Source organism: Dermacentor variabilis, chromosome 6, assembly GCF_050947875.1.
Source record: "Dermacentor variabilis isolate Ectoservices chromosome 6, ASM5094787v1, whole genome shotgun sequence".
NCBI lineage: Eukaryota > Metazoa > Arthropoda > Arachnida > Ixodida > Ixodidae > Dermacentor > Dermacentor variabilis.
The window spans coordinates 19,046,989-19,060,219 of NC_134573.1; the positions used below are offsets into that span (position 1 = coordinate 19,046,989).

General features: G+C 44.9%; 1 protein-coding gene across 1 annotated transcript in view; it reads right to left on the bottom strand.

Annotated features, from left to right (window-relative positions):
- Positions 1 to 10,645: 10,645 nt before the first annotated feature.
- Positions 10,646 to 13,231, bottom strand: part of LOC142584096 (uncharacterized) — a 160,347-nt gene continuing 157,761 nt past the window's right edge. The window contains exon 4 of the mRNA XM_075694270.1: positions 10,646 to 11,063. Within this exon, the coding sequence (XP_075550385.1) occupies positions 10,902 to 11,063 (162 nt within the window). The 3' untranslated portion in view covers positions 10,646 to 10,901. The remainder of the gene's footprint in view (positions 11,064 to 13,231) is intronic.

Sequence of the window (13,231 nt, forward strand, 5' to 3'; positions counted from 1 at the left end):
CTAGGTTTGGCTTAAAAGAACGCGTCGAACGGTGCAGAGGCTTAAAAGGCTGTTAATGAAGATGTTAAATGGCTTGGAAGGCTTCGCTTAGGCGCTAATGGCTTTGGAGGCTTTGGTTGAGCGATAATCGTTGGACAAGGGCGGGCTTGACGAGACGCGAAGATGCAGATGAGCAGTTGCTGAGGCTCGTCGTCGACTGCGCCAGATGTGAGGCTCGAGGGCAAACGACTGAAGGCCCACGAGCACTGTGTCTTGGTAATTACATGTTTAATAACGACATCAAATGGAAAAGACTGCGGCGCAACAGGGCAACGCTCGCATACGCACACAAAGCGGTCATTGCACAGGCACTGCACCCAGGTGTCGGCAGTCTCTACTGGCGTCTCGCCAGGCACACTCTAGCTAGTGTTCCTGTATATGCTAGAGCAACACTACCTCTAGCAGGTTGAGGACGAAATGCTAAACGGAACAGCTACGGGTGCTGCCACCTGTCCAGAGACACAGGAGATAGGCAGTCCGGGATGGCTGACACCTCACAGTACGTCTCCCGTTTCTGGTAGTTTTCCAACTTTTAAAGGATTTACATGACAAGAATTAGGATGGATGGATTGATGGATGTTATGAGGCTCCCCTTTGAAACACGGCGGCGGGTTGCGCCAACAAGCTCTTGCTATTATACTGCCTAATGTCCTACGTAGGTCGAAAAACAAAGAAAAGAAAAAGCAATAAAACACGCTGAATTCCATTAATCCAAAGTTATCACCCTCTATTGTGAACTTTCTTTTTGTACGCCTCCTTTTTTGTCATTTCCCTACTTTTACAGGATTTACATGGCCATAATTAGGATGGATGGATGAAAGGAAGTTGTGCGCATTCGTTTAGGACGGGGCAGTGGGTAATATTGGTGATATACTACCTAATTTCCTACCTACGTTAAAAAAGAAAGAAAAAATGATACATTCCCATAACCCAATTTCCTGACACCCTATTGTAAGCTTAGTGTTTGTACGTCTCCGTTTTTTCTGGTTTCCCCACTTTTACGGGGTTTACGTGACAAGGATTGTCACGTAAATCCCATCCATCCGCGTGGGCGGATGGATGTAATGAGCTCCCCCCTTGGAACGGGGCGGGGCGGTGGGTACAGCCACCCAGCTCTTGGTATTATACTGCCTAATGTGCTACCTCTCTTAGAAGAGAAAAAAAAAACAGGAAAAGCAAATTCACGATGAATTCCCATAACCCAATTTTATGATCCCCTTTTGTGAACATTTCTTTTTGTACATACATATGCGTTTTTAGTCGTTTCCCTACTCTTGCAGGATTTACATGGCCAGAATTAGGATGGATGGATTGATGTCATGAGCCCCCCCTTTTGGAACGCGGCGGCGGGTAGCGCTGCCAAGCTCTTGTTATTATACTACTTAATGACCTACCTACGCTGAAAAAGAAAGAAAAAAAGAAAAAAAACACGACGAATTCCAATAACCCAATTTTCTCACTTCCTATAGCGAACTTTGTTTTTCTACGTCTCCGTTTTGGTCGTTTCGCTACTTTGACATGGTTTACATGAAAAGAATTAGGATGGATGGATGGATGTTATGAGCGTTCCCTTTAGGAGGGGGCGGTGGGTAGCGCCACCAAGGTGTTGCTAATATACTGCATAATGTCCTACCTAGGTTGAAAAAGCCCGACTTTACTCGTGCGCGAGTTGTAAGGTAATTACTCAACCCGATCTCAGGCCGTAGGTTAGCCCGAGCCGGTGCTGTGCTGTCCTGTTATTCAAGCAACTAGACCGCTCATTACGTTTTCTAGCAGAGAGCCTCTTTACCTGCTGGCGGTACACCGGCACTACGGTGACATTGGTGTGGTGCGTGCGCAGATGGTGTACGCACTTTACACATGCACATAGCTCATGGTACACTGTCACCGCCATCCGTACTCCCCCTTTCTCCTTTCCCTTCTCCTACATGGAGTATCATGCAGGAGACAAAGCTCCTCTGGCCTACCTGGATGGCAATATCAGTGTCACGGTGAACGGAATGGAGTACCATTTTGCTATAGATTCGTCATCCTCACAGCCTATTTCTGTTTCCACTGCAGGTTGAATACCTCTCCCTGGGATCTCCGATGACCGCAGCCTGAGCCAACCGATTGCAACTTGCGCCTGCGTTTCATCACACCACCTAGTTTTGTGCCGTTTTCTACTGCGCCACCGTTCTCTTCGCACCCATTATGTGACTCTAATGGTCCACAGGTTATCCATCCTACATATTACACGGTCTGCGCAGCTCTATTTTACAGCGAAACGGTATATGGCTAGCCGATTAGTCCGTCCGTCCGTCTGTCATTTGCCTGTACGCCCAGAACTCTTCCGGCACAACCATATGCACATGCGCAAAAGAAACAGAGAGAGGTGCACCATTAGCTATCACCACCTACATAGCACAGGGCTTGTTTATTTGTATCCGTGACGTCACGCCACCTGGCCCGAAATTTCCATTGACAAGCCTGGCGTTATGAAAGCGGTGACGTCGAAATCCCTGTTGATTACTCTGGAGCATTCCCATTAGATTCTATGGCAGTAGGACCAGGCAACATGACGTCAGTGTTCGGATTTGAAAGACCTTGTGCTATCTCGGTGGTCTTGGATTAGCTGTGCCAGTAGTGACGTCGTTGCTCTCCATCGTAGCCGAGCGCACGCGCAGCAGTTTCTTGCTTGCTCCGAAATGGGTAGGCCATGCGTCATACGTACTCCTTGGGAGCAGGCAGCTTGCGATCGACAACGCCGCGAGCACAACCAGGAACGAGCTCGTCTACGCCATGCCGATGCTGCAACCCGGGCAGAAGAACAGGCTCGTGCATCTGAGCGCAAGAAGCAACTGCGTAGCGCAGATCCGGAAGCCTAGCAAGCCGTCGTTTAATAAATCGTCGAGATTAACCCAGTGATAAACACCCGGGCCACACGTTTCATCACCGCTGGTTAACCGTCTGTATGGGGTGCTTCGGCGGTGATCTTTTCACCTATTGTCAATTAGAATATCATCTATACCCCTTTACTGTCTGATCCACACCACTGTCTTCCTGTCCCTTAATATTACTTGTAACATTTTACGTTCCGTCGCTCTTTACGTGATCCTTAACTTGTTCGTGACCTTCCTTGTCAAACTCAATATTTCTGCCCCATAGGTTAGCGCCGGTAGATTGCAGTGATTGTAAACCTTTCTTTTCAATGATAGTGCTCAGCTCCCAGTTAGGGACTGGCAATGCCTGTCTTATGCACTCCAATTCATTTTTATCCTTGTGTAAATTTTCGTCTCATGATCAGGGTCCCCTCTGAGTAAATGACATATTAACGTACTCCTTAACAGACTCTAGAGGCTCGCTGGAGATCCTCAAACCTTGTTCCCTCGGCACGCTATTGAACATTACCTTTGTCTGCTGTATAATAATATTCAAACCCACTCTTGCACTTTCTCTGTTAAGGCCCTCGATAATTTGTTGTAGCTCGTGCCCAGTGTTGCTCAACAGGTCCATATAATATGCAAACAGAACGTTGTTGAGATATTCGCCGTTGATACTCACTCCAAATCCTTCCCAGTTGAATAGCTTGAATAATTCTTCCAAGCATGCTGTGAGTAGCATTAGAAACATAGTGTCTTCGTGCCTGACCCCTTTCTTGATAGGTAACTTTCCACTTTTCTTGTCGAGAACCAATCTAGCTGTTGAATTTTTGTAGATATTTCGCAAGATATTCACGTATGCCTGCTGTACTCCTTGATTTTGCAATGCCTCTACGAGTGCTGCTGCCTCTACTGTATCAAATGCATTTTCATAATCTATGAAATCCATATAGAGGTGTTTATTGTGCACTGTAGATTTCTCGGTTACCAGATTGATGACATGAATGTGATTCATTGTAGAATATCCCTTCCTGAATCCAGACTATTCTCTTGGTTTCAAGTGTTGCGTTTATTCTGTTTGAAATTATTTTGGTGAATATTTTGCACAAAACGGAAAGCAAGCTAAGTAGCCTATATTTTTAAATTCTTCAACGTCTCCTTTCTTGTGGATTAGTATAATGTTGGCATTCTAGTCTTCTGGGACCCTTGAAGTCGATAGGCAGTTCGTATAAAGAGCCGCCAGTTTTTCAAGCATTATGCCTCCACCATCTTCGATCAAATCGACTGTTATTCCACCTTCTACTGCCTCTTTTCTCCGTTTCATGCCTTGCAAAGCCCTTGTAACTTCGTCGCTTGTTATAGGAGGAGTCTCTGTAACCTGTTCACTACTATTTCGAAAGGAGGTATCTTGGCTGCTCTGGTTACTGTACCGGTCAGTATAGAATTCTTCCACTGCTTTTAGTATATCTTCTATATTGCTGATGATAATACACTGCTTTTGTTTCAGTGTATACATCTCCGCTTGTTCCATGTCAAGTTTTCTTTTCATTGATTGCATGCTGTGTTCATTTTTACTGTTCCCTAGTTTCGAATATCCCTTACTTTCTGGTTGTTAATTATTTTAACAATTCCGCAAGTTCTATATGATCTCTTTATTCGGATATTTAATGCTTTCACGTTTCTTTATCGGCTCCTTTCATTGGGAGACCTTACCTATTGGTTACCTTGGTGCCTTACCTCCCACTTCGATTGCTGCTTCTGAAATCAGCGTAGTTAAGATTTCATTTATTTTCTCTATGTCATCTTTATCTTTCTGTTCTAAAGCTGCATATTTGTTTGCAGCCACCAGCTTGAATTGGTCTGCTTTTACCCTTGCTGCGTCTTGGTTGGCTTGTTTCTTCTTGATCAATTTTACTCCTCTCTTTATATTGAGAGAAATCCTTGACCTCGCTAACCAAGCATCATTCATTCATTCATTCATTCATTCATTCATTCATTCATTCATTCATTCATTCATTCATTCATTCATTTTATTTCGGCGTTATGGTACATTATAGCATGTATAAAATGCTGGGGGCACAGACTAAAAGCCAGAAGCTCGACGGGGTCTGCACCCGATAATTGCTCTTTCACAGGGGCAACTGGAAATGTTCGTATGCGACAAGCTTAGAATGCCAAAACTATGCAGCTGAAAACAAAAATAAAAGTGTTGACATTAACATTAAAAAGGTAATACATTACATTTATACACGAGATCAAAATTTATCAAAAGTTGGAGAAACTTTCCAGTACAAAATCAAAACTTAAAGGCAGCAGCATTACAGAAAACAATGCTGGTTGTTTAAAAAAGTAGGCAATGTATATGCGATCATTTGTTGGCCATAGTTAGTACTAGTTCGTGGCGTAAACCAGAAAGTGATTCCGCGCGTGTCATAAACATGCACTCTTTCAGTCAAATTATCAAGTTCTTTCGAGCAGAGATTGTTTGTTTTAATGCCTTGTTTGTAGCGTGTCATTAGTAAAGAATGGTACAAGTCGACAACAGGTATTACGTTTAGGTTTTTACAGATGGTCCCTGTGTGCGCGTTATATGGAGCATTGGCAATTTCATTTCATTTCATTTTATTTCCTTAAAGATCCCGTAGTAGGTGCATTACATAAGGGGTGGGAATACAACACATACAAACAATTGTTATATTGCATTCAATTCTGTAAATAAGAAGTTGTTACATCTTGAACAAATTATGAAGAGCAGGTGATGGCAGCAATTTGATGAGGAAGGCCATTCCAATCTTTAGATGCTCGGTATAAAAATGAGGTTGAAAATGCATTTGCGTGTGAATGTGGTTGTGCTACCTGCTGGGGATGGCCAATGAATCGAGACCGGTGCGTTGGGGGAACAATATATGGTGGTCGAATGAGCGTCGAATAGTAGATCCTGTGGAAGAGGGAAAGGCTAGTAATGCGGTGACGAAGGGATAGAAACGATAAGGAAGGTTCTTTTTTTAAAGATGATATGCTGACGTTGTAAGAGTATGTGGAATGAATATACCTCGTGGCGCCATTTTGAATTGCCTCGAGGGCATTGGCGAGACATGCTTGATGCGGATCCCAGATGGCACATGCGTATTGGAGTTTCGTTCTTACCAATGGTCTATAGGCTAACAGTTTTACATGCAATGGAGCGAGGCGAAGGTGAGGTCTTAGAAATCCCAATGTCTTGTTAGCCGATGAAATAACATTAGTAACATGCGCATTCCAGGTTAGATCATTAGTCAAGGTGATACCTGAAGGATTCCACTGATTCCCCGGTGACGTCACTAATCCGATAAGAAAAGCGAATAGGGTGATGACGACGGGTAAACGAGACAAGTTGGCATTTATTAGAGTTGAGTGTCATCAGCCAAACATCACACCATTCTTGTGCCCGGTTAAGGTCGGACTGAAGTGATGGTATTGTCAATACCATCGGTCAGTGATGGTATTGACTGCGCGGTAAATAACGCAGTCATCGGCAAACGTACGGATAAGGCAGGACACAAGCAAGGGTAAGTCGTTAATGTAAATTAGGAAAAGAAGGGGGCCAAGGCCAGACCCCTGTGGTACGCCTGATGTGACGAGTGTAATGTTTGAAGCGTGGTTATTAAATGAGAGGTGCTGTGAGCGGTTAGTTAAAGATTGCTCAAGCCATTTTAGGATATCAGGATGCAAATGCAAACGAGAAAGTTTTTGTAATAGGCGTTGATGAGCGATTTTGTCAAACGCTTTCGCGTAATCGAAAAATATGGCGTCTGTTTGTATGTTACGGTCAAGATTTGCATGAACGTCATGAAGAAATAGTGCAAGCAGGGTCTCGCAAGAACAGCCCCTGCGGAACCCGTGCTGTGAATGATGAAAGAAGTTGTTAGCGTCCAGAAAGTTTATAATATGAGAGTAGATTACATGCTCCATGATCGTACAGGGAACACTTGTCAATGAGATGGGGCGGTAATTAAGGGGAGGATTTTCGTTGCCCGATTTGTAGACTGAGTAACCTTCCCCATCTTCCACTCGTCTGGCATGGTGCCTGTGGAAAGCGGCCGTGAAAATAATAAATATAGGAACTCCGCAGTGTTGTGTTTAATGTTTTTTAGTAGTTTAGAGTTAATGTCATCGATGCCAGATGATGACAACTTAATATTTTCTATCACAGATAAAAGCCCACGTACTGTGAATTTGATGGCTGACATGTTGCATTGTATATTTCTGGTTGGCGGGGTTACAAGTGTGTCCATTTCATTAGTGAAGACGGAAGAAAACGCGCTGTTGAACATATTAGCGCAGGTTAAATCTGTCACTGATTCACCTAGCTCGTTAGTAGGATTATTGATCCGTGCTTCTTTGGGGCTTATCACCTGCCAGAATTTTCTTGGATTAGTAAGTAAAATGTTTGGCAGGTCATAGTGAAAAAAGGTTCGTTTGGCATCGTTAATTCCGGTTAAGTACGCAGCTTCGGCAGCGTAATATTTCTCCCACGCAACTGAGCTTGCCTTAACTTTAGCGCGGCGATAAAGGCACTTTTTTATTTTCTAGTTTTTTAAGGATCTCATAAACCATGGTTTTTATCGATTGGATCGAATGGTTATCCTGGGAATAAATAGCTTCTTTAGTTCACATAGTTTGTTTTTAAACAAGAGCCAGTTATAATGAATCAAATGGTTATTAAATTCATCTGTAAAGGTAGCAAAGACTACGTTTAATTCAGTATTTATAGCCTCATAGTTACCTCTTTCATATTAACGAATTGTCTTTACGTGCATATCGCGTGGTGGGGGAGTGAAAATGAAGGCAGCATGAATAACTTTGTGATCAAATGGAAAGCCCTTTTCTATAATCTAGTAAGCCTCAGAATGTCGGAAACTGTGGTGGTACCCCAGACAAGCTATCAATAGCACAGTTTTGAAAGGAAAAGTGGATTATACAACAACAGTTTTAATTATCAGGCAAAAGAAAACGCGTGCGCGATAATATACCAACCGTGCGAGAAAGGCTGGAAAAAACAGAATGAGACTGCGAACTCAGGACATGTTTTTATTAAAGTGTGCATGAAGACATTTCCCAACAGGAGCCACCTCAATTTTTAATGTACCAAGAAAAAGCGCCAAATCAAAGTTGACTTTCCTGTTTTTAGCTCCATATAAACTGCTTTTGTTTTTGACGTATATATATTTAGCGTGTTGTTCAAACTCCAGGTATGCAGTTCCGCGAGTGCGGTATTTGCTCTGGTTTGAATTTACAATAAATCTGATCCTAAAAAACAACAAGCTAGTCTCGTCAACATCAACTATAAATTGGGTATTTTCATCTAATCTTACTACGACGTTTACTTTATCCTCCTTAACTCTTCGGCATTCTTCACTACTGCTGGGATCGGCAAGGAATATGAAATCTATCTCATTTCCTGTTTCTCCATTAGGGCTTTTTCAGGCCGACTTCCTGTTGCTACGCTTCTTGAAGAAGGTATTCCTTATTCGGAGCTGATTTCTTTCTGCGCATTCTACCAACGTACATCACGCCTCAAGCGTTCCTAGAATCGTTCCATAGTTGCGGATTGCTTTCCTTACTTCTGCATTGGAGTCGCCCATGACTAGAGTGTTACTGAGTTAAATAAAATGTCTTTATTTCCCAAAAACAGTTGTGGGCTCGTCCAAGCGAAATACTATACAAGATAGCTTGAGTTCGTGTGAAGGCCCTATAATGCAGCGGAACAGCTTTTCATTATATAAATTGTACATAAAGCTGCTAAAGCTCACACAACATAAAAAATACAATAGTCACAATATAAGCACTAGTTAGACCAAATATAAAAAATACGAGACAAAAATTTGAGAGCGGTGCGCAACATCTTCATAACCCTGGAAACACAACAAAGTGGTAACACGTACACACCTTCCAGATGAAAGAACACGATGTTTCGTCTTCCTGACCACATAGAAGTTAAAAATATGGCTACGCGTGTAGATATAATACTATAACAAATTGAAATGTGAAATATAAAGTACAGATCGCAGAGTAGTGCTTACCAGCTTCACATTACTGCGAGAAGAACACAGAACATATGCGCACACACGTTCTAAGTAAAACAAGAAGGTGTTTTCTTTTACTTGAACACAAATAAAATAAAATATGGCTAATGAATGTTAACACAATGCATCCACATTTGTGCCCAGGTAAAAGCTGTAACCTCACCATTTTAATCTTAATAATATTTGGGGTTTTACGTGCCAAAACCACTTTCTGATTATGAGGCACACCGTAGTGGAGGACTCCGGAAATTTTGACCACCTGGGGTTCTTTAACGTGCACCTAAATCTAAGCACACGGGTGTTTTCGCATTTCGCCCCCATCGAAATGCCGCCGCCGTGGCCGGGATTCGATCCCGCGACCTCGTGCTCAGCAGCCCAACACCATAGCCACTGAGCAACCACGGCGGGTATTTCTTTTTTTAAATCTTAGCATGTATTGAAAAGTGAAGACAATTGGTACGTGAGTGGCTGCTTCATTTAGTTCGTGCGGCTGTGAGGCCTTCATCATCATCATCATCATCATTATGAACAGCCTGTTTTATGTCCACTGCAGGACGAAGGCCTCTCTCTGCGATCTCCAATTACCCCTGTCCTGCGCGAACCGACTCTAACTAGTGCCCTCGAATTTCCTAATTTCATCGCTCCACCTATTCTTCTGCCGTTCTCTACAGCGTTTCCCTTCTCTTGGTACCCATTATGTAACCCTAATCGCACAACGGTTATCTAACCGGCGCATTACACGACGTTCCCAGCTCCATTTTTTTCTCTCGATGCCATTCAGAATATCGTCTATACCCGTTTGATCTCCTATCCAAACCGCTCTCTTTCTGTAACCTGTTCTCAAGCTTCTTTGTCAGTCTCCAAGTTCCTGCCCCATAAGTCAGCACTGGTGAATTGCACTGATTGTACACTTTCCTTTTCAGTGATAATGGTAAGCTTCCAGTCAGAAGCTGGCAATGTCTGCCGTATGCGATCCAACTGATTTTTGTTCTTCTATGACTTTTCTTGCCATGATCATGGTTCCCTGTGATCAATTGACCTAGGTAAACATGCTCCTTTACAGATTCTAGAGGCTGCGAGGTGCAGCCTAGCTACCTTTAGCACGAGTGCGCAGGTCATTGTGTTGCCACTTAAGTCCAAACAGGCAAGTACAAACAACCTAAATTTTACTGAGAGGAAGTAAGAATGCAGCAATCGGAATTGAAAAATATTTGTAGTTCTCGCTATTTTTATGCTCCACGAAGACGACTCATAGCTTGGAGCGTGCTGCTTTCTCGCCGGTGTTTGCGTTGAAGCGACATAGACAGCGCGAATGGTCATTTCGCTCGCTGCTGCTGCCGCGCTTACTCACGCCGGCGTTTTGTCAGCGGTACCATCGGCGGCCACGGAATGTGTTGTGTTCACGCTTCCCTGTGCGCGTTGGCGCCATGCTTGTTAATTCAGTTAGTAAGCGCATGTTTAAAAGGTCCATACGGCCGACAAAGCGACTATCTTTATTTTGCATAACCGTGTACTAATTTGGTATCGCAGTGTATGCTTTTCCTTTGGAGAAAAATTGCGACTTTCTTGACTAAATCTTTTACTCAAAACAAATTCACTCCTAGTAGCCTTCGCTTGTCATACCTGACTAATTTTATGTATAGGGCTGTCGAACTCGTTACAGAAGGAATACAAATCGTGGAGGAAACATTGCTTTATTTTTGTTCAGAAGAATCACGGTATGCATAATCACGAGCATTCTGTTTTGTGGCAGGCAATTTTCGGACTTGATGTTGGCGACATCGCGTTTAATGAACACCGTTGTCTGGTTTGCGTCCCATTTGCAGGTGCATTTTAAATGGAGTTTTAGAGTATTGCAGAGGCCAATGGGGGCGACTCCCAAACACGACTAGAAGCGATGCCGTGCGCTGGTAATCCCGGCGGCGCGACCATCGGGCTAAATGGCCGTGGTCCGCATGGGCGCCGCCCTGGCTCCCGGCTTCGTCACGGGTCTCGTTCGCGAGAGCCGCGCGCGGCGCGCGTGTGGCCCGCGCGGCTCGCAGGTCATGGTCGCCTGGAGGCACACGAGTCGGTGACAGCAGTCGGTGTTGTACTTGCACTGCGCAAGCGAAACACGAGAAAATGATCACCACAAACCAGGTACACATTGCACGAACAAAAAAAGTGGAGGACGCTTAAGCTTCGCCTTCAAGAGTGGAACGCGACAGCGTTCCCGTCGACCCGCCAAGGGGTGTAAGACAATGGGCTACGGCGCAGCGATCACTTACGAGGCGCCCCGCATCGGACGCGGTGAGCGTCGAGCAACACAGCGTTCGGCGCGGCAACGAAACGTGCGCCTGAGCAAGCGAAGCACGCCTGAGCCTTAGAAACAGCTCGTTTCTAAGGCAACACCGCATTCACTAGAGGCGCTTTTGTACCGCTTTGAAGCATCGAACTAGTGGCTGAGTCTGTAAGAAACCAGAAACAATAGATCATGTATTTCTAGATTGTTGGGCGGGTGTGTTCTTTTGGGATGTACTTCAGAGGACTACCAAAAGGACTTTCCTTTAGATCCACAGGGTATTAGATATTTATCTATAGAAAACGACGATGGACTGCCATGCGACCTTATTATGCTAGTTGGCCTTCACTGTCTATGGCGCTCCCGTATGGCGGGGTATCACTGCGATCCGGATGCTCGGCCTGCACGAATGCTTTTCCGAGAATGCATGTCGAGATTTGTGGAAATTCAGAAAGCACAAGATTGTGTACCTGCGTGGCTGTCAAGGGTGGAATCCTTGACCGCGCTCAAAGAATTCTAATATAGTCAGCCCTATAAGGCTGACACTAGGTGATGAAAACTTGCAAATTTGTCTTTTCTTCTCAAATGTCATTTGTTGTTTGATATAGAAGTACAAAACAGGCAATAAATAAAAAAAAACTAGTGGCTGAGTGGTAGCGTCTCTGTCTCACACTCCGAAGACCCGGGTTCGATTCTCACCCAGCCCATCTTGCAAGTTGTTTTTTATTCATGAAGTGCCTGCCAGGATTTATCGCTCACGGCCAACGCCGCCGACGCCGACTTTTCTGCGACACGAGCTCCTTAACGCTGTCGCGTTAAAATAAGCATGCACACAGAGAACCACCCAATTTTTTCATTGGCGCTCACAAATCTATCAGCGTCGAAACGTGAAAAACAGCATGCGTTTGTTTCAACATGTAACTGTCATTTCGACACTATCTACACTATAGGCAATGAGATACATTACAAAATGGAAAGAAAAGGCCAGGAAGCTTGCTTCGAAAACACAATTACCTCACTTACAGCGTCCTGTATGTGCCAACTGCGTACGTTCCATTTTTATTGCTGCAATTAGTTTTTTGCGGATAGCCAATAAGCTCCAAAAGAAAATGCAGTAGAACCCATCTCATGATGGCGGTCGACGGTAATGCAATACCATAAAATACATATTTACGCAACATATTACCACCATCGAAACGAGCTATACATGATGCGTGTACGGCAGCGGCACTTCTCTTTCGCGCTTCCCCTAGGAAGCTACGTTCCATCTAGCGCAGTGTGTGTGTATGTGTAGTGATTTTTAGAAGAAAGGAAGAGAGAAGTGCAGTGCCGTAACTGTCTCTCAAAGGAGGACACCTCAACAGCACTGCACAGGGTAAGGGGGGTGGGGAGAAAAGGATCAGGAAGAGAAGGAAAGAAAGCGGCAAAAAAAAAAAAGGACAAGGTTGAAGAAGGAGCGATGCGGGGCTTATAGCCGCGCTCTCAGCTGCGTTTCGCAGCAAAGGTCAAGGAGGGCAGCAAGCACTCTTTTGATGATAGAGGCGTGCGCTGCGGGAAACAGAAGGGCTCCCTCCGTGTCGCAAGGCAGACCCACGCGACGATAGGAGGCACAAAGCGCAGTGCGCTCAACATCAAAGGATGGGCAATGCAACAGGAGGTGCTCGAGAGTCTCTTCTTCGCCGCATTCCACACATGCGCGGCTGCCAGTTCCGTGCAGTCTGTGCAATCGGGCGGCCGTGCTGTAGCAGCCGACGCGCAACCGCAGGAGGAAGGAGCGGTCCCAGCGGGAGAGGCCGGCGCGGGGGATGAGGCGAGGGGGAGTCCCCACGGCAACACGTGAGTCAGGATGATGAGCGCGGAGGGTGCGTAGAATAGCCGTCTTCGTCACGTCGAAGCGAGTGACAGAGGTGGCGAGGGGGAAGCGAGCCGAGAGAGCTTGCTTCGCAAGGGTGTCGGCTGCTTCGTTTCCGGGGAGGCCAATGTGC